At 39.7% G+C, this 20,261-nt stretch overlaps 1 protein-coding gene across 2 annotated transcripts in view; it reads right to left on the bottom strand.

Annotated features, from left to right (window-relative positions):
• The window catches only part of rad54l (RAD54 like), a 36,062-nt gene extending 16,464 nt beyond the window's left edge, over window positions 1–19,598 (bottom strand). The window contains exons 1-11 of one of the 2 annotated variants that reach the window (XM_069938953.1): window positions 18,541–19,598; window positions 17,937–18,005; window positions 16,314–16,433; window positions 12,731–12,791; window positions 10,272–10,407; window positions 8,628–8,697; window positions 7,124–7,412; window positions 3,848–3,972; window positions 2,327–2,477; window positions 1,959–2,085; window positions 270–344 (exon numbers count right to left, since the gene is read on the bottom strand). In XM_069938953.1, the coding sequence (XP_069795054.1) occupies window positions 270–344; window positions 1,959–2,085; window positions 2,327–2,477; window positions 3,848–3,972; window positions 7,124–7,412; window positions 8,628–8,697; window positions 10,272–10,407; window positions 12,731–12,791; window positions 16,314–16,433; window positions 17,937–18,005; window positions 18,541–18,543 (1,226 nt within the window). In that variant the 5' untranslated portion in view covers window positions 18,544–19,598. Of the gene's footprint in view, window positions 1–269; window positions 345–1,958; window positions 2,086–2,326; window positions 2,478–3,847; window positions 3,973–7,123; window positions 7,413–7,732; window positions 7,820–8,627; window positions 8,698–10,271; window positions 10,408–12,730; window positions 12,792–16,313; window positions 16,434–17,936; window positions 18,006–18,540 lie in introns of those variants that run through there. The other variant, XM_069938954.1, reaches the window with a different exon arrangement.
• Window positions 19,599–20,261: the final 663 nt, after the last annotated feature.

Here is a 20,261-nt window from a genome sequence, read left to right on the forward strand (position 1 = left end):
AACCATTTTGGTCCATAGTGTTGCTGATTGACATCCAGTCCATAGCCCTCCCATCCATGTACCTGTCCAAATTCTTCTTAAATGTCAAAAGTGAGCCTGTATTCACCACTTCTCTTTATCTCTCCACCCGGTATTTAACTTGCTATTTTGTTGACTCACTACAAAGTATAAATCAACAGTTATCAAGGAGAATCTCTTACAGTACATGTTGGCATCCATTCCATTAATGGATCTGGATCAGATAGACTAACAAAACAAACAACTATTACCTGCAACAGACAATCTGTTCAATCTTCACTGGGAGGTATTTGGAGAGAATATCTGATGTTCTTCTAATCAAACATCTGAAATTATAGGATTTGGTCAGTAAATCAAACAAACAAAACCATCTGCTATGAAATTTTAAGCAAAGATGTAGAAATAAATTTAGTTTAAAACTAAATACATTCCTCAAATAATTATTTCATTCTGATGCTTATTTTTGATAGCTCTGGGCAGGTTACATTTACAACATCCAACATCAGAAGCCATTATTTTATCCAACAAAAATGAATTCTACTGTGATAAATTAATACAACATTGAGGTCAAAGTATTGAGGACAAAGTACAAAGTCAGGGCTCATCATAATATTATACCCATAAATTAATCTGTGACCCATCATTTCTTTTCTTATAGTTTTAATGATATAGGAGGAAATCAGGGGGCCCATTGGGTCTTTACTGGTTCCAGAAACAATCCCACCAGTCCCATTTCCTGATACACAAGCAACTTATTCTCTCTCATATATGCTCAAAACGTTTTTGGGATGATGGAGGATTCCAGAGTACAACAGAAGAAACCAACATAGCCGTTGAGAATATGTCCAAACTCAACTCAGACAGCAACCAACTTCAGGTTTAAACTCTGTCCCTGGAGGTATGAGGCAGCAACATTAATTTCTGTGCCAGGGTGTCACGTCATGAATGAGAAAGAGCAGCAATAATGCCTGTCAAAATGTCAAAGATTTCTTCCAAGACAAAGAACATTCAAATTTGGATTCCTTTTCATCAGTTTTGTAATTCCCTAACAGCAGTTTGAAAGCACTGTCACCAGGAGTATTCCCGATCATCATAGAGCATATTAGACTACAGCACAGTACAGGCCCTTCGACCCCCAGTTGTGCCAACCCATATGTTCCTTAAAGAAAAATAGTACTAAACCCACTCTACCCTGTAACTCTCTATTTTTCTTTCATCTATGTGCCTAAGGGTTTCTTAAATGCCCCTAATGTTTCAGCCTCCACCACCATCCCTGGCAAGACATTCCAGACACTCACCACTCTTTGTTTAAAAAAAAAATTACCCCTGATGTCTCCCCTAAATTTCCTTCCCTCAAGTTTGTACATATGTCCTCTGGTGTTTGCTATTCCTGCTTTAGGAAACAAGTGCTGGCTGGCACCCTATCTATGCCTCTCATAATCTTGTAGACCTCTATTAAGTCTCCTCTCATTCTTCTATGCTCCAAAGAGAGAAAAGTCCTAACTCTGTTAATCTTGCCTCATAAGACTGGTTTTCCAATCCAGGCAACATCCTGGTAAATCTCTTCTTCACCCTCTCCATAGTTTCCACATCCTTCCTATAATGAGGTGAACAGAATGGAACACAATACTCTAAGTGTGGTCTTACCAGATTTGTAGAGTTGTAACATGACCTCGCTACTCCTGAACCCAATCCCCCCCTATTAACGAAGCCCAGCATCCCATAGGCCTTCTTAACTATCCTATCAACCCGTGTGGCGACCTTGATTTGAACTCAATCTCCTTCATCATCTCCTTAGAGCATATAGGAATGGGCTGAAAATGTGTTGCTAGTGCCATTCACACCCTGAGTGCCAATGCAAAAAGATACAGGTGGTCTTCAACATTACTCCAGTGATTCCTTTGCCAAGGACTCATTTTCTTAAATACGTGTTGTTTTACCTATTTACGACGCTGATCAATTCTTTTAGTTTCTCCTCACCGCACAGTCTTTCATTTTCATTCGCATCTGCATCACGGCCCTTCAAGATGGGCAGTTCAAATCGTTTTTTAAATTCTTGCACAGTCCCTTGTGAAAATTTGAACAATTAACCTTTGTAAGCCAAGGTGCAAAAGCCTTATGCTGAATATTTAGTACTAATTATTTTTGCAATATTTAACTCTCATCATGTTAAGAACAGGATTTTTTTTTAATATAAACAAAGTACAATCATTCATTTTTAACTCCTAGTTAAAAGTCTGCTAAATGCTTGCAAGAGTTCAATATCAAATAGACTAGTGCAAATCACAAAACAAATAAAAATACTTACCAAGTATACCGGAATTAACAAAATGGACAAGGCTGAAATATTCAAGGAGGTCATTCTGAATTGGTGTTCCTGAAATCAGCACACGACGCTTGGCATTCAGTTTGTTTAGTGCCTGATATGTCTGATTGTCTGAATTCTTTAGCCTATGACCCTATTTAAAGAAGAATGTCAGAGCAGCTTTGGAAAGCCTTCACTTCATATTTTATTGTAAATCATAAAATGACATTTAATTTTGAAAACTTGCAGATATATAGAAACTAAAATGTCATGCAGGTCAAAGGTGAAATGTTCCTTTCAAACAAGTATAGAGTACACTTTCCATCAAAGCAGCTTCTAAATTAGCCTTACAAAGGATCCAGGTAATCCATATAGCAGATATAAACAAGTCAAAATCTCAAGTTCCTTAGAATCAATATAATTGTGTACATCTGCCCTTCTAATATGGAAAAATCCAAATATTGCACATTCATAATAAATCTAGGCTGTTTTGCAGTATGGCATAAGTGATCATCAGTGGTCAAAGAGTGTGATCTGTGAGTAAAGGCATTAATTAAGATGGATGAATTTAAAAGAAACAAATCACTTAGTTCCATTATCTTGCAATCTTGTTTAATTAGGAGATCTGGCAGGGAAAATGTATGCTGAGAGAGTTAATTAACGCAAATATAAAACTACACTTCCTCTTCAACCATGATATTATAGCTAAATACTGTTTCAAATTTGCCAACAACAACACAGTCATGGGCTGGGTATCTAATAATAATGAGACGAAATACTGGAAAGACATTGAAAGTATAGTGGCACGGTGTAAATATTACGTTAACGAGACAAAGGAAATTATCATTAACTTCAGAGAAGCAGTAGAATCCACACCCATGACAATATTAATGGTGTTGAAGTGGAAAAAAAACGTTGCTTCAAGTTCTTAGGAAATCTCTCTCTAAAGATTTGACCTGGGACACAATGGTCAAGAAAGTGCACCAATGTGTCTACTTTCTTAGAATACCAAGGAAAATCTGCATGTCCCCCCTTCTCAGAACAGCTTCTAGAGGAGCACCATTGAAACCATACTTGCTGGATGCATTCCAGCATGGAATGCAAGCTGTTCTGCTCAAGATCGAAATAAGCTCCAGAAGGTAGTGAATGTAGCTCAGAACAATGAAAACTTCCCACCCTTCCATGGATTCCATCTACCTCACATACCAGACACACTTTCTTCTACCATCGGGAAGAAGGCTCACATGGTCTTATGGACAGTTTCTTCCTTGAAGCCATCAGTCTCCTGAATAAACTTCATGACAATGCTCTCACCCTTGCTTGGTGCTAAATAATCTTTCTTCTCACTGTATTCCTGTTCTCTGTAAATTGTGCTCTTTACATAGCCGCATGTAATGCTTGAGATGAAACTGTTGGACTGTTCACTTTCTCACTGTACACAGTATTTTATGGCAAATAAACTTAAAAACAGATGCAATGTGGTTAAAACGCAAGAATGCTGCAACAAATTATATGACACTCTACCTCATCACAGATGACTAAACCAACAGGACCTGTGCAAAGTACATTAGCGTGTAATCGGAATGTCTCATAAGAAATTATTAGGATTGGAGTTGGAATCCGCCATCCATGTTGGCTCATAAATGTAGCTGTGTAGAGAGGAAAAAGGTGAAAAGGAAAAAAAATTTCAGAACCATGAGTTTCTATTTAAAGCAACAATTTACAAAGGAGTAACATTATCAAAACTGTGATTTATTACAAACATTTTTCCTTTAATATTATGTTGTTTAAATATTTTATAATTGGTGCCAGTGAAATTTCAAAGAATCTAAAGTTGCTTTCAGATGGCCACCATATCCAACTGTAAAGCCACACATTATACCCCTGTGCGGCTGTCAGGTGGCCATCTGAAACCGCAAAAGCAGGTCAGGAAGTCTACTTACCGAACCCTCCTCCAGGAGGTATAAAATCCTACTTTGAGTATCAGTCTGTGGCAGCTGAAAGCAGCCCAGGCTGCCAGGGGGGCGGGCTGATAACGTCGCAGTGACGTCATCAGCTATCGACTGTGTGAGCTTCATCACCCAGCACCTTCAGCTATCTGAAGTGGAAGCAGGATTGCGGTTTGACGTACTCGGTAACGAATTTCCTTTGTCCGTCAACCGCCGCTGGTTAGGGAGGGCAGCTCGGATCACAGCACCCCCAAATGGCCCTGGTTCAGCTGCCGTTGCCCAGCCCCGTTCCTCACGCTGACACCACACTTGTGTTCAACAATGTGCACCGCGGACATGAGGCGCGTAGGTTTCCCGAGCTGTGCCGGACTCCAGGAGAACTGGGAATGTGATGAGAACTGATGGCCGCAACACATCCCCAAGTCGTGATCGACGGGCTACAGCAGATAACTGCGATTCGATGGACCTTCTCGCCTTAAAGTTACAACACTCACTGTGTCCCTAAGCCTCTTTTTTTTTTTTTTTTTTTTTTAAATCGATAGACCTTTGACAGCTCTGCCTCGGGATTTGTTCCCCCGGTCAGGTTAACTTCCTCATTCGTCTCGGGTTGAATTCACTCCAAGAACCAGACAGACTCACCTCTGCGGCTTTAACATGGGCTAGGAACGGCACCAAGGAACGCACTAACTATGGTCCTCCCAGTTACAGCCCGACGAATGAAACTCGAGGGACTGGGAATTAAAGGGGCAATGTCTATGTGATGGTAATATGGTTAAATTATTACATTAACCCAACAATTCTGTTTACACAGATACATAAACCAAAACACTAAGGTTATGCAGAGAGAAGGGACTCGAGTCCTCCAGCCACTCCACTTAGTATTCAATAAAGCACTTTAATATGAAACCAACTCACATACATTAGAATAGATAAGGCCGTTCCACAAATCGACGCGTCAGAATAGCACTGACATTCAGTCATCATTCTGGACCCTAACCTTAATGCACCCTGAAGGTTAATTAAAGGAAGTGGTGTTAAGGTTAAAGTCATGACATCCTATTGTAATTGTAGCTTTGAGATGGTTGAGACATGTTCTATAAACACACAAAAGGCAGAAGTCATTGGAGTGGATTACTGTAGTCTGGAGCTGGGAGAGAATGAGCTAGTAATTCCTACTGAAAGGTAGGCAGAGAGCCAGTGACTAACAACTTTCCCTGCAGAGATCCATTGTTTCCGACTTTCTCTTTCTGAGGAGCTCGCTCTCAAAGTCGATAAAGACTTCAACTCAAGCCAAATACACAGACTACGTGTCAAACAGACTAAATTGATGCTGAATCCACATGACTCTAAATATATTTACCCTTTTGTTGAACAATACAGCTGTTGTTCTGTTAGGCATTTTAATTAGCGTTTAAGAACCATTAAGGTGGATGAGAAATCAGATGTTCAGAGACAAGGCACAAATAAAAGCAAAGTAATTTCATGGGCACCAGCATTTATCGCTAAGTGTGAGAGATGACTCCAATTTACCTCGACCACACAATCATTGCCCTCACCTTAGAAAAATACATCAGTCGAGGGTTCAATGTGGTACAGGAGCAAGATCGTGTCACTTTAACCAAACGCAAAAAACAACAATTCTCTACTGCAGGCAATATTGTGAAGCTCGGTCCCCGGACCCCGGACAGATGGGTACTAGATAAACTGAAGATTGTGAAAAATAGAAATGTGAAAAGTTTATATAATTTGGCGGGATGGGGTACCTGTTTAATACATTTTTTTGGAGAGGGGGACAAAATTATCTGTAGAATTCGGAAGGAAGCACATCAACACGCTGCTATGACGCGAGGACAGCGTGGGCGGGACTAGCAAATGTCCCGAGTAGCCGCCTTTCGTTGAAAAGTGGCTAGCAGTCAGCTGGCACCTTTAGGTGCCAGAAAGCCGTCCATTCCGTGGCCAGCTAAACGTCCCAGCTGAACTCCTCTAGCTGCACCTGCAGGCACCTAATCTTCTTCTGAACACCTAAAAGAGGCTTAAATCTGTGCCCCTTGTACTTCATCCCACATCTGGTCTGAACACCTGCATCTTGCTCGATTTTCCTCCACCACAAGCTTAACATTTGCATTGAAGTATTTGAACTCATCAGCTTCATTCCTCTTCATCTCTACAAGTACCGTCTTACTCTGAGCACCCTCTTCCTCTGGCCATTAAATAAATGGCAAGCAATTAGGAAGAGTCTCCTGCTCTCTTCATAAAGACTCATGGAATCTTTAATTTCCGAAAGGCTCAATTTCACATGCAACAGATCAAGTGTCGGGACCAATCCAAGTTAAGCTTGGATTATTTGCCCACATGACTGAGCAGAAATCAACAGCATTGTATAGAAAAAAAAGCCTGCCCAAGCAAACTCTCTAAACAGTCTGAGCACATTGGTACGAAGTAAAGGAGTGACTTCACCGGGGAACTTAACATTTTTAATGTTGAAATTTTGACATATCTGCATTTTAAGACAGTAGACAAAAGTAGATGTCCATTGATAGCAATCCTCCTTACATTTAGCCAAAAATAAATGCTTCAAAGCTACATGATAGAATTTTCTCTATCCAAATTTTTGGCCAATTTGACCTCAATATTCCCAAGTTTTGCAAAAAAAAAAAATCAACTTTGTCATCAAAACTTAACACTTCCTCTGAAAGAGAGCAAAGTCTAAATACCAAACTGGAATGTCAACTGAGATTATCTGTTCAAACAATGGGATAACGCTTTAAAATTATAAATCTTTGGATTCTGAGAACGAGCATGCAACAAGGAAGAAAATAAAAACAGTTTAACAAACTGTTTCAATACTTACCTAGTTTCTTGTCAATCTCTGACTTAGTTCCTCCATCAATAGCCTGTGATTGTAACTTGCCTGCCAGCCACTTCTCCACCTCATTATACCAGTTTTTCACCAAACTGGATGGAGTCACAACGATTACTTTTTCAATCTCTGGCTTGGCTTCTGGGCTTTGTCGCAAGAGAGTCCACATTAGAGATATACACTGCAAAGTCTTCCCCAATCCCATTTCATCAGCCATAATACAGCCATAGCTGTTCATAATACGCCGGCCTGTCACACAGTCCCACATGAATTTCACACCCTAAAAAGATAGATGTAGACAAAAGAAATTAAGCAGATCCTATGGAAGGATACAAATTTACATTCATGATTTTAAACATATCTTAATCAGGTCTAGTTGAAAACACTAACAGAAGCCATATACTTCCTCCATATGGAGGGAAAATATATAGTGCCAGTCACATTGTAGTTTTGCACCCACTGGCACCAAATAACAAATTCCATCAATAAGAATTTTGAAGATCGTTATTCCTTGACTTTGTTTTAAATTACGGTATGGAGGAAAAGTGAAGCATTCAGATTTTAAAAAAAGTTTAAACTGGAATAATTGCCTCTGCTCACCAGTCTTCTGACTAAGTGGATAGATTGGACACAAACTCTCTAATTATATCTGGCACCATGTTCAATGTTATAAACATGATCAACTTGCATCGAAGTCCTTTATTTGTACTTCTCTCTACAAAGAAAGAATGACTGTATTGAAGATCAAGAACTCAATTTTTGATGTCCTTGACATCATCCATTGTCAGGGCAAGGCTAAACACAAATTTGAGGAACAATGCATCTTATTCCTCCTGGATAGTCTTAAACCCAATTACATGAACATCATTTTTTCTACCCCTATCCAGTTCCACTGTTTCCTCCTCGCCTTTCTCTCATGCTTTCCTTTTCCTTCCAACCCCTTCACCCATGATCTCCCCTTATTCACCTCTCCACTTTACCCACCACCTTCTGTCCAGCATTCTTTCACCCTCCCCCAGCCCTTCATCTATTTCCACCTCCCTCCCCCTCACTGTTTTATGCTTGCCATATCCTCTTCCCACTGGCCTGGATAATGCTTTCTGACCCGTAAAGTTGACTGACCTTTTCTCTCCATGGATGCTGCCTGATTGACTGAGGGCCCCCAGCTTCTCTTTGTTCACTGAAGATTCTCCCAGCATCCATAATTCTTGTGCCTCTTTAAACTAGTTGGCAATTTGAAATGAAAAAAACACCATATATTCCTTTCTGATCTCATACCCACTCCCACCTGGCCTTCACCAAAAATATCTGAGGGTGAAAGGGGATGAATAGGAAGGTGGCACCTCTTAAGTCAGTTCAACCATTTAATTCTGTCTGGTTGGTCTGATTTGAGGATTTGCACACATTTAAGAATGTTAGTGAAAATAGAAGATCATAACCCTAACCCCAAAAAATGAACTTAACAGTTTTAGATGACACACATTCCTAAACCCACCTCTCTTTGATGTGGTCTTAGGATAGAAGACAAAATTGGATCCACCACCACATGTATTGGAAGTTTATCTCTAAAGGAAAATGAATATTCAAAATGAGAAATATACAAATGATGCCGAGTTATCTTGACTTGAATATGTGGCTCACACCCTAGCTTCAAATTTACACAAATATTATTTCCTTATTGATTTGGGGTTTTTAATTTTGGATTTTCTGGATTAGCTAATGGACATTTAGAATTTCCAAAAGGTCTACAAAGGATCCTTTAACCTTTCACTAACCCAATAACACAAACATTTTCATTGGATGCATCTCTTCTAAAATGCTCATCTTGTTATCTGATCAGGCGTAATTTACATTGTATCAAGGTAATAATTTTAATTGATAGAAAAGGAATGTGCTGACCTGTAAATTTCCTTGAGCCAAGGTAAGGATAATGCACTGATGCAACACAAATATTCCCCATGGCTAAACTGAAAGGTATTCTCAGTAGGTTTCAACTAAAAGAATCTTTGACTCAGGTTCTACAAATTTTATCCGCAATACATCCATTCGCTGCTCATACTTAGTTTCCCAATTGATTGTATTCTCTAATCTTATTTACATTGCTAAACTCACATACCGTACAACTCCGATTTTCCAAAATGGTCGGGACCGGACCTATTTCAGATGATTGAATTTTTCAGATAACTGCTCATTTTTTAAAAACAGCCCAATAGCAACAACAAATCACTTGTATCAATGTTTAAACAGCAACAAATAAGGGAAGGCTTTTTAAGCATTAAAATAATGTTTAATTCTCACAAAAAAATGCTGGCCGCCGCTGAACCCTGACACATCCCCACTGCTTCCGCTGATCCTGGGGAGGCTTCCCAGTCTGGTGTTACACTAAATGGCAAGTCGGCAGGCTCCTGTCTTCCCATGGGCGCGTTCTGGCAGGGGCCGTTCCAGCTTTGCATCCTGATTCTCAATGTTGGAGCCTGACACAGATCCAGTCTTTGCCTGCGCACACAACCCCTACCAACCACCGTCGATGATCAGCGACACTGTCCCACTGAGGTTCCACTCCTGCTTGGGTGCCTGAGTCCCCTCTCCTGCCCAGGACAAGGGATTCTTCCGACCGCTTGCGGCTGGGAGACAGTGGCACACAGTTTGAGAGGGAGAGTTGGAGAGAAAAGTCAATGCGGTAGGTAAAGAAGAAATGGAAAGAGGGGAGGGACAATCGTCATTCTAATTTCATGTTAGGTGATTTTTTTTTAACCTGTGAGGTCAGTTCAGCTCCAAATTTTTTTTTGGATAAATGAGGATTTGATTTGTTTCAGATATCCTCATTTATCTGAAATTTTTCAGAGGTGAACAGACGTCACTTCCGGGACCAAAAGAATTTAGGATAAATGAGGATTTCGTATAATATGATTTCAGCCAATCAGAGTTGTACTGTATTAACTAACAGTGGTAAAATCAGATCAGACACTTTCAATAAATACGCAGATTTTCTTTAAATACCTATTTGGCAAAATAAGAAGCATAACATTAAAATTTCTATTATACAATTTGGGAAATTAATTTAAATGTCAAATAGGGTTAATAACAAAATGGTTACATTTCATGATAGCATTGAGTTAAACCTGATATTTTTACTCACTTGTCAGCCTTCAGTTGGTCATGTGCACTAAGAGGTGATGGTTCAAAAAGAACCAAAGCACCTTCTTCATATGGATCATGAAGTGATCTCCTAGCACCTGCACGTTTAATACCAAGTGCCTTTAATCCAAGAGAACCTTAAAAGTAGCATATGTGCAAGTGTCAGTGATATAGATTCCACACATATTGTTCAATCCCCTAGTTAAGAACTCAGTCCTTTACTGATTATAAAAATCTTGCTCTGAGTCAATGAAACAAACAGATATGCATCTTCATTTTCCAGCTCCTGCTACTGTCCTATTTTATTCCAATCTGTCACGAGTTCCTATTCCTTCTTTTATAATTGGTTACTTGCATCCATGCAAACTTTGTTTATTCCTTTCCTTCCTACATATCAGTGACTGCAACAAATATATTCAGAAAACTAAGGCTTAATCGCCATGTATATACGACTGTAATTTGTCCGTAGGATTGGTCATAACTTGGATTGGTCGCAAGTCAGATTTGCATGTCTTAATGAGGTATTGAAGAAATTTTTCAACAAATTAACCTTTAATAAAGAATCTCAGCTAATGTACAATATTTTTTTTAAAATTTGGTCATGTGTGGGTGGATGTAACTCATGTAGGTCATAAGTTGAGGACTTCCTGTATAGAACATGGAAATTCAACAGTTATTAAAAATAAAAAAGCAATATTCCACTTAATGTATTAAGATAAGACAATTGTGATCAATCTCAAGTACATAAGAAAGACATTATGTACATTAATATGGAAAGCAAAATATGGAAAGGTTTTTTATGTTGAAATATTAATTATTTCATATAATACAAAAATATTTATGTAAGCAGTATTAGACACAAGTCAATTATTATGAAATTACCATTAAATAAGAGTTTAGTGAATTGCTTAATCTTTGTTTCACTTGAGGATCTGATGGCTTAGCTTATTGTAATAATTCAAAATGAGAGGATGATAGTGAAGGGCTGCCTTTTGGATTCAAGACCCGTGAACAATGGTGCACCACATGGATCATTGCTGGATCCAGTGATATTTGTCATCTTTAATGAGAATGCAATTTGCATAACTATTACTGTATATTTCAGCATAAAAGTCGAATTGTAAAAACTTCAAAAATCACTCAAAAAATAGGGGTCGACTTGTACGCCAGATTTACTTTGAGACCTTAAATTCTCCGAAGAAAAAACAGATTGACGTCAATTTGGCATACAAGTCAATCTTGGAAGTACCTCCCCACCCCCGGCGCCACAGCTCCCCGGCACCTCCCCATCACTGGGAGCCGTCATAATTGCTCCTATCTGGGACCCCGATGTCACTGTCGCCACTGCCGCCTGGTAGGCCAATGTCGCCATGGGCCTTCACTGCTCCTGCCCAGTAGGCAGAGGTTTTTTTTTTTTTACTTACAATTTACAGCTTTCTTACTTGCGATTGGGGTGTCTAAAACATTTTTGGGTTGTTCCTGGTAGGCCCGTACAATCCAAAAAAAATGGAGCTGGATATACCATAAAACCATTAAAATGAGGCTAAAAGAAAGGGGGAGGTGGGGCAAAATATCTGCTGGTGGATTTATACACCAAAATATACAGTAAGTTTGTGGATAACATCTAAATTGGTGATATAGTGGACAGTGAAGAAGTTTGACTATGATTACAATAGGATCTGGAGTGAACAGAAAAGTTGGAGGGACTCATAGGATAAAGGGCTCCGATCCAAAATATGGACTGACCATTTCTCTCCACTATCTGACCACCTGAGTCCCTTCTCTTTATTCACTTAAGATTTCAGTATCTGTATTTCGTGGCTGGGGCTTTTATCCCTTGAGAAAGGGACCTTGTAGAGCTATAAAAAAGTCAGGAGAGGCAAAAATAAGGTGAATTGTCACATTCTTTTTCACAGCATAGGGCAGCCTAAACTGTAGGCCACTTTTAAGATGAGAGGAAAAATTTAAAGGCAACCCATGGAACAATTTTTTTTCTACACAAAGAATCATGGGTTTGTGCAATGAGCTGGGAATGGTACAGATGGTACAATTATAACGTTTAAAATACATTTGACCAGGTCCACAGATAGGACAGGCTTACAGAAAAATGAGATAAATGGGATTAATTCAGGTAAACAACTTGACCAGCAAGGATGAATTTCTAGACCTGTTTCTTGACTATGACACGATAGAATACATTTCTGCAAATCCATTATTTCAGTGACTACCTTTTTAATTCCACTTACATACCAACTTAAGTAATCCCTTACTAACCACAAAGCACCTATGACACCCTATATCGAAACAATCTAGTTATGGTATTTAAAAAAAAACTAAAAATTACGAACAAAGCAGCTGTTACATTTCAGCTCTAATTTTGTCACTCTATCACATAGTTATCATATCTGAAGTTACAGATCATATCCCACAAAGAGCAATAGTTACTGGATTTGTTTATACCTGTGTAGTTTGGAATAGGCACTCGGAAAGGCTTGGCCAGGATACTTCGAATGAAAGCCTCCTGAGGGGAAACAAAAAAATGTCATCTACCAAGACATTAATCTTACAGCCAAGACCAGTTACTTTGAAACAAGTTTCTGATAGTAATCTAGCCTTAATGCTGTTATGCTCCCTCAGAAGGTTATATATTTCAACATTACCTCTCATTAGTTTAAGAAATGTAATATACATGAGATAATTAGAAAAATATTTCGTGCATTCATCAGTAAACAAATCATGGATTTTCCTTGTTTATCTACTCCAAAATACATAATGCCTAGAGCCCAGCTTTCCTGTTCTTATACTGGCTATTAGGATAGATAATAATACATTCAATAACTAGGATTAAACATTTTTGAAACCTAGTTGGGTCAGAATGCAAATTTTATGTTTACATGTGATTCTACTTTATTTGTTTCATTACAACTGCAATTTTTATTTAATCTGAACGTTAATAAAATAAAAGAAATGGTTGTTGACGTAAGGGAGGGCCCGAGGATTACCCTCCATTGACCATTGACGGCTCTGTTCCAATATTCAAGTTAATTCAAGTTCAAGTCACTTTTATTTATCATTCTTACTGTTATGAGCCCAAAGGACCCCAAAACCCAGCAGCAATAGACATTCACCACAGCAAATGGTTACTTAAACAAAAATTGCTTTTAATTATCTTTAAACATAAAAACAGAATCAAACTTTAACTCTATTTTTATTAACTTACTTAACCTAATTTATCCCTCTTTTAATTCTAAGCGCACGTGTGTATAATGTGTGTTAAGTTTAGAAAAGTTCTTTGGTTCAAGGCCCAATCTCACTTCTCATTCTTCCAAGTTCACTGTTTTCAGGCAATTCTTATACTGTGCACAGAATTTAACATGTATAAAGTTCACCAGGCTTCGGTGCTTGAAAGGTAAATGGTTACCACTCAGGAAGGTTCTTGCAGAGAGAGATTTGTTGTTCCAGGATTTCCACAACTGAGGTACCACCATTAGTCACCTCAATGTCTTGCTGATGAAACTTGCCCCATCAGGGTTCTCCAGATGATAACTTCTTTATTTCAGGCGACACAGAGTTCCTTTCTGTTCCTCTTATTCCAAGAAAAACACCAGACAGATAGCACTTCCAGCCATCCGCCGCTCTGGAGCTTTTCTTCAGTTTCAACAAGCTTCTCCTGGCTTGTTACAGCTTTCTATGTCACACACAGTCCAAGGTTCGATTCTGTTTCTCTCTCTCTTTGAGACTCTAACTGCCAGGAAGCATGGGTCCTTTTCTCTCTCACTCACCTGCAAAACCGCTGACCCTCTCCAGCAAACTATAGGAGTTAGTCTTTGGGTTCATCTGTTGTTTTTAGGCAAATAAAAACCCCTCAATGACCTCTGAGCAATATTGTCAAAAGTCTTGCAAAAAGGTATCAGTAGAGAGCCTGTCTGCTTTCTGTGGCTTCATTCATGATGTCAATTCAATTAACACCCACTTGTGAAATCCATAAGCATTCTACACATTTTCTGCAAAGTATTGTAGATATGAAATCTTCAGTATTTCAAATGATCTACTTTAAAGTGTGTGCATGTATGTTACCTACCCTACTTTTCCCAATTTATCTCCCAAAAACATCTCCAAATATTCTGTTACAATACCATAACTGCTAATACAATGCACAGCAAGGACAAAATAGCATTTCTCCAGGACCATGGAGCAAATTTACATAAGTTAAATATTAAAACACAATACAATAAAATCCATGATATTCTAGTGCACGTAGGTTTTAGGAATGAGGAGCCTGATGCCTTGTGGGGGAAAGCTGTTGCACAATCTGGATGTATGGGCCCAAATGCTAAGGTACCTCCTTCCAGGTGGCAAAAGGGAGAAAAGTTTACGAGAGGGGTGTGAAAAGTCCTTCACAATATTATTTGCTCTCCTCATGCACCTTCAATTGTAGATACCCGTCATTGTAGGAAGAAAGACTCCAATAATCTTCTCCACTGACCTCACTATCCTCTGCAAGGTTTAATGGTCTGAGATGGTACAGACTCCAAACCAGGCAGTGATGCAATTACCCAGAATACTCTCAACACATCCTCTGTAGAACGCAGTGAGGATGAAGGGTAGGAGCTGAACTTTCCTCAGCCTTCACTATTGAGCTGGTGTTGAGGGACCAGGTGAGATTTTTTGCCAGGTGCACAGCAAGAAACTTGGTACCCTTCTGTGCACAGTATAAGAATTGCCTGAAAACAGTGAACTTGGAAGAATGAGAAGTGAGATTGGGCTGTGAACCAAAGAACTTTTCTAAACTTAACACACATTATACACACGTGCACTTAGAATTAAAAGAGGGATAAATTAGGTTAAGTAAGTTAATAAAAATAGAGTTAAAGTTTGATTCTGTTTTTATGTTTAAAGATAATTAAAAGCAATTTTTGTTTAAGTAACCATTTGCTGTGGTGAATGTCTATTGCTGCTGGGTTTTGGGGTCCTTTGGGCTCATAACAGTAAGAATGATAAATAAAAGTGACTTGAACTTGAATTAACTTGAATATTGGAACAGAGCCGTCAATGGTCAATGGAGAGTGATCCTCGGGCCCTCCGTTAAGTCAACAACCATTTCTTTTATTTTATTAATGTTCAGATACAGATTGTTGGCTCTGCACTAATCCATTAGCAACTGCACTTCATCTCCATATGCTCCATATCATTCTTGCTGATCAGGCCCATCAGCGAAATTGATGATGTGGTTCAAGCTGTGTATTTCTGCACAGTCCTGATTAAGCAGAATAAACAGTGGTGGACTAAGCCCACAGCCCTGGGGGGCCTCTGAGCTCAGTGTGATGATCTTGGATGTGCTGTTTCCAATCCTGAGGTCTCCCTGTCAGAAAGTCAAGAATTCAATTACAGAGGGAAGTGTTTAGGCCCAGCAGGCTCAACTTCCCCATCAGGTACTGATGTATGACCGTGTTGAATGCCAAATTGAAATCAATAAACAGCATTCAAACATATGTGTCCTTATTTTCCAGGTGGCTGAGAGCTAGATGGAGGGTGGTGGCGATGGCATCACCCATAGAGTGGTTAGATCTATATGCAAACTTCAGGAGGTCCAGTGAGGGGGGCAGCAAGAACTCGATGTGCCCCATGACGAGACTCTTAAAGCACTTCATGATGGTAGATGTGAGTGCGACAAGCTCGTAGTCGTTGAGCCACGACACTGACAACTTCTTCGACACGGGGACGATGATGGTGGCTTTGAAGCACGTTGGAACCACAGCGCTAGACAAGATGTTAAAGATGTTGGTGAGAATATCTACCAACTGAGCTGCACATCCCCTGCGCACTCTTCTGGGAATTTTATTTGGACCAGTAGCTTATCGTGGGTTGACCTTGCCTCACATTGGACAGCACCTGATCATTTGAAGGAGAGGCAGTCTTCTTTGCTACCACATCATTTTTCATCTCAAAATGCGCGTTGAAGTTGTTCAGTGGATCTGGGCTCATTCGACCATGATCCCAAACACCTTCCTCACATTATTATTTTTAAAGCTTTGTTACTCACATGCTGACTGCTGTCAAGGCACAAAGGACGATTGGTTAACTGTATTAGTGGTTTCCGAAATGGAGAAATAAAACGTTCAGAGTTGTTGGACACTGATCCCAGCTTTCGTCTTTTTGGGCTCTGTAACAAAAGGCAAATTCCATTTTTAATAAAATTTTATGCAAAATAATTATTTCAGTTTCTCCCCACCCCAAAAATCAATTTCCAACTACCCCTACAGCCAAACCATCAGGGATTACAAATAGCAACTTTAAAAAAAGTTACAAAAATTTAGACGTACAGCACCATAACAGGCCCTTTTGACCCGTGAGCCTGTGGTACCCATTTACTTTCAATTCATCTACAACCCCTGTATGTTTTGAACAATGAGATGAAACCGGAGCTGCTGGGGAAAACCCACACAGACATGGAGATAAAGTACAAACTCCTTACAGACAGCACAGGAATTGAAACCCGGTCCCAATCGCTGGCGCTATAACAGCATTGCACTAATCACTTTGCTAACCGTGCTGCCGGTTAAATAATATAAAGTTTAGTTCAGAATCAGTGTTAATGCCTGTGGCAAAATGAGATAACAATTAGTCCACAACTGAAATTCTGGATGGTCTACCTGTATGGTCTACCTTCCAAATTATTTTATATTCCATATTTATGATTATTTTCAAACTTCAGGAAAAAATTCCACTGTTTTCTTTTTATGTCTTGCCTGTGAAACTAAGAACAAAAGGCATTTGAAGATGATCAAATGCATTGGCTTATTAAAACAGTTCCATTAATACAGAGGAAATGATAAATAAATGAGTCCATTATATTGCAACTTGAGTGCACTTAGTTGCAGGATGTTGTCAAGGCAGGCTAGATGTTTTTTTTTAAAAAGTGAAAGCATGAAAATGTTTATTGGACGAGCTATTAAATTTTGCTGGAGTTCACAGCAAAAATAGTTTAATGAGGAGCAATTACATTGTTGTTTTTAGAGAGAGAGAGAAAGAAAAGCAAGAGAGAATCACCTCAGAGTCACTGAGTGTCCATGAATTGACCTCCAACAGTTCTGCTACCTCTGAAGCCGCACAAGGCTCCAGTTCAGTTCAAATCATCGGCAACTGGAGCCCAGATGCAAACCTCTGACATGATGAGGAAGCCTTCAGAACCCAGGGCTATTCCCCTCAGCATCTTCTTGAATCCCAGTTTCTCATAAGGTTGTCTCTGCAGCCCACACCCCAGTGTGAGTCCTTTGACATCAAGTTGCCAGCAGCTCGCTGTCTGTGTATTCTTCAGCCGCAGAGCCCCTTGCTGGTCTGCCACCATGGTCACCATCCTGTAGCATTGTCTCCTCGGTTTCCACTGCTGGTCTTATGCTCTGCTACTCCCCTGGAGTCTGTAACCCCCTCAATGACAATGCCAAAAACAAGCGCCGTCATCTAGGGTACAGACCCTGTAGTCATACAATTTTAAATAAAACACCTTCGTTCTTTTAAAGGCTGTATGGAATCATCTGTTCAGAACTGGGTGGCAAGACCCTGCAGAACAGCACTGCTATATATATATACTTTTTTTACATACACAAAACCAAATAAAAGATAATGGATTAGGACTTCAAATTTGCACTGAATTACAGTACTGTACCACATCGTCTTCATCAGAGGAATCTCCTGGCTTTCGTTTAGCAAGCTGACTTGGTGCAAGACTTCGTCTCTATGGAAGAAAAGTGACAAATTTTGATTAAAAAAAAAGATAGAAAGATGAAATTAAACTTGAGTAGCTCCTTTTAAAACTTCATATCACCAAATCTTTTACGGGCAGCAATATACTTTTAACATCTAACCTATATTGCTGCAAGCTGTAAATCCTCAAAATTATCTCTTCCAACTCTCATCAACATTATTTTAATTTGTCCAGTAAGAGCAGCCGTGCCTTCAGCATCAAGATCCAATTAAACCCCATTGCCTCACCACCTCACTTCCTTCAAAACTTATTTTTCCCAAGCTCAAAGAGTAAAAACGACAGATGTCATAAATCTGGAGTAAAAAAAAACACCAAGTGCCGAAAATTCACAATCAATCAGACAGCATGAATTTCTCTCTTTAGAGATCTTGTCAAACTTTGTTTGATAATATTACTGCAACTCTCCAAATAGGTTGCAAAATCTCAGTTGATGTCACTGAAATAAATCATGTTAGATTGCATATACTAAATAAAAGTACTGCTAACTCAATTGTACTTTACTTACCATTTTCTGTAATTATGATGCCAATGGAATTCAATCAATTTTAAACATTTATTCCTGTATCAAGAATCCATGATATTCGTCAACATTCGGATTAACAGTTTGCCTCTCTTCCAAATCCCAATCCGTAATTGTTGAAAGATGGGAGCACTTAGCTTCTATTCTCTATTCCATCATGGAATATTCTCACCATTGTTTTAATAACTCTATTTACTGTCTTAAAACCTTCTACCAGCAATTTTTTTTTTTTTAAAATGTTCTAGTTGCACAGCTTATTCCTTCTGACTGATCTTTTTCTTAAAAGGTCAAAATTTTCTGACAAGCTTGGTTGGCCTCCAAGTCCCTGCCGAATTATTTACTTTTAAAGTTAATTCTTCAATTATCTAGGACTAGTATATTTTCTCACCCATTTTTTTTTATTGTATAAAACGTTATAATGTCCTTCCACTCCAGAAATGCATGCAGTGTTATGAAACATGAGCACAATTACCTCAAAATCTACTAGTCAACCAAATCTCTACCCTAGTCAATTTCTTTAAGGATCACGAGTCAAATGAAGACCACTCTGCCCCACTCAAACTCTCACCTGCCCAAACCATGCACGTCCCCTGTCTGATTTGTTTTTGCCCTGTCCTTAGAGAGCAATTGGCTACTTCAACAAATCCACAGGCAATAGATGAATCGCTCTGAAAAGACTCACTCTTGTCCAACGTTATTCTCTCCGATTCAGTGAGTCTTCTGACCCTGTCTCTTCGCCTCCCTCTTTATAAAACTTTCCCTAGAGCCACAGTTGCAGTGACTCAGGATATTTATCGATCATTTCTTTTCTGCCTATGTCTCACACCTGCCTCCTATTACCACTTACTGACAACTCCAGTCTACGTTTCTCCATTACTCTATTGACTGCGCCATGCTCAGTTCTGCCGCTCTTTAATCTTTTTTCACCTCCTCGGTCACTGCTGTTTCGACTTATTTCTCTCCCTCTTTCATTTCATTATTACTTTCCCTGCCGCTCTTCATTCGCTCCTGAGGTCCCTCCGCAACTCGTCCGCTTAAACTTGCCGCGCTGCGCCTGCGCAGCGGCAGCCTACGGGTGCTGATGAGGTTCGGGCGGGACGGGCGTTTGGGGTCAGTTCATCTCTTGCTCATAACTCGGGATGCGACGGGCAGCCGCGGTGCGCCTGCGCAGCGCCAGCCTACGGGTGCTGATGAGGTTTGGGCGGGACAGGCGTTTGGGGTCAGTTCACCTCTGCTCATAACTCGGGATGTGACTGGCAGCCACCGTTCGCTCGTCAACTGTCAGCAGTAACATTCGTACACAGAGCGGAATGGAAACAGTGCCATTAATTCTAAAGAATTCTTTTCAAGAGTGTTTAAATTTAAAAATGCGTGGTTGAGTGATTGCTACAATATTTCCATTTAGACTGAAACCAACTTTAAATGTTGTTGAAACACACAGCAGATGGCGAAGCTGAAGAAGATGGGATGCTCATGTCCTTGTGTGTAGTCATGGAAGAGGCCCCTGGAGAAGAGTAGTTCTGATGTCCATCATGGAGGAACAGATTTCACACCCAGAGATTACATTGCATTTACCACTCAAACATTAAGGGTTCTGTATGCAGTGAACTGGGATTCACTGGTAGGGCATTGTGCTGATGGCTGGCTCCACTCCCATCTGCTCTCATTAACCTTGCTTTCCCGCCTAAACCCAGAACCCTTCCAAA

This window comes from Narcine bancroftii, chromosome 5 (assembly GCF_036971445.1).
Source record: "Narcine bancroftii isolate sNarBan1 chromosome 5, sNarBan1.hap1, whole genome shotgun sequence".
In the NCBI taxonomy this organism is placed as follows: Eukaryota; Metazoa; Chordata; class Chondrichthyes; order Torpediniformes; family Narcinidae; genus Narcine; species Narcine bancroftii.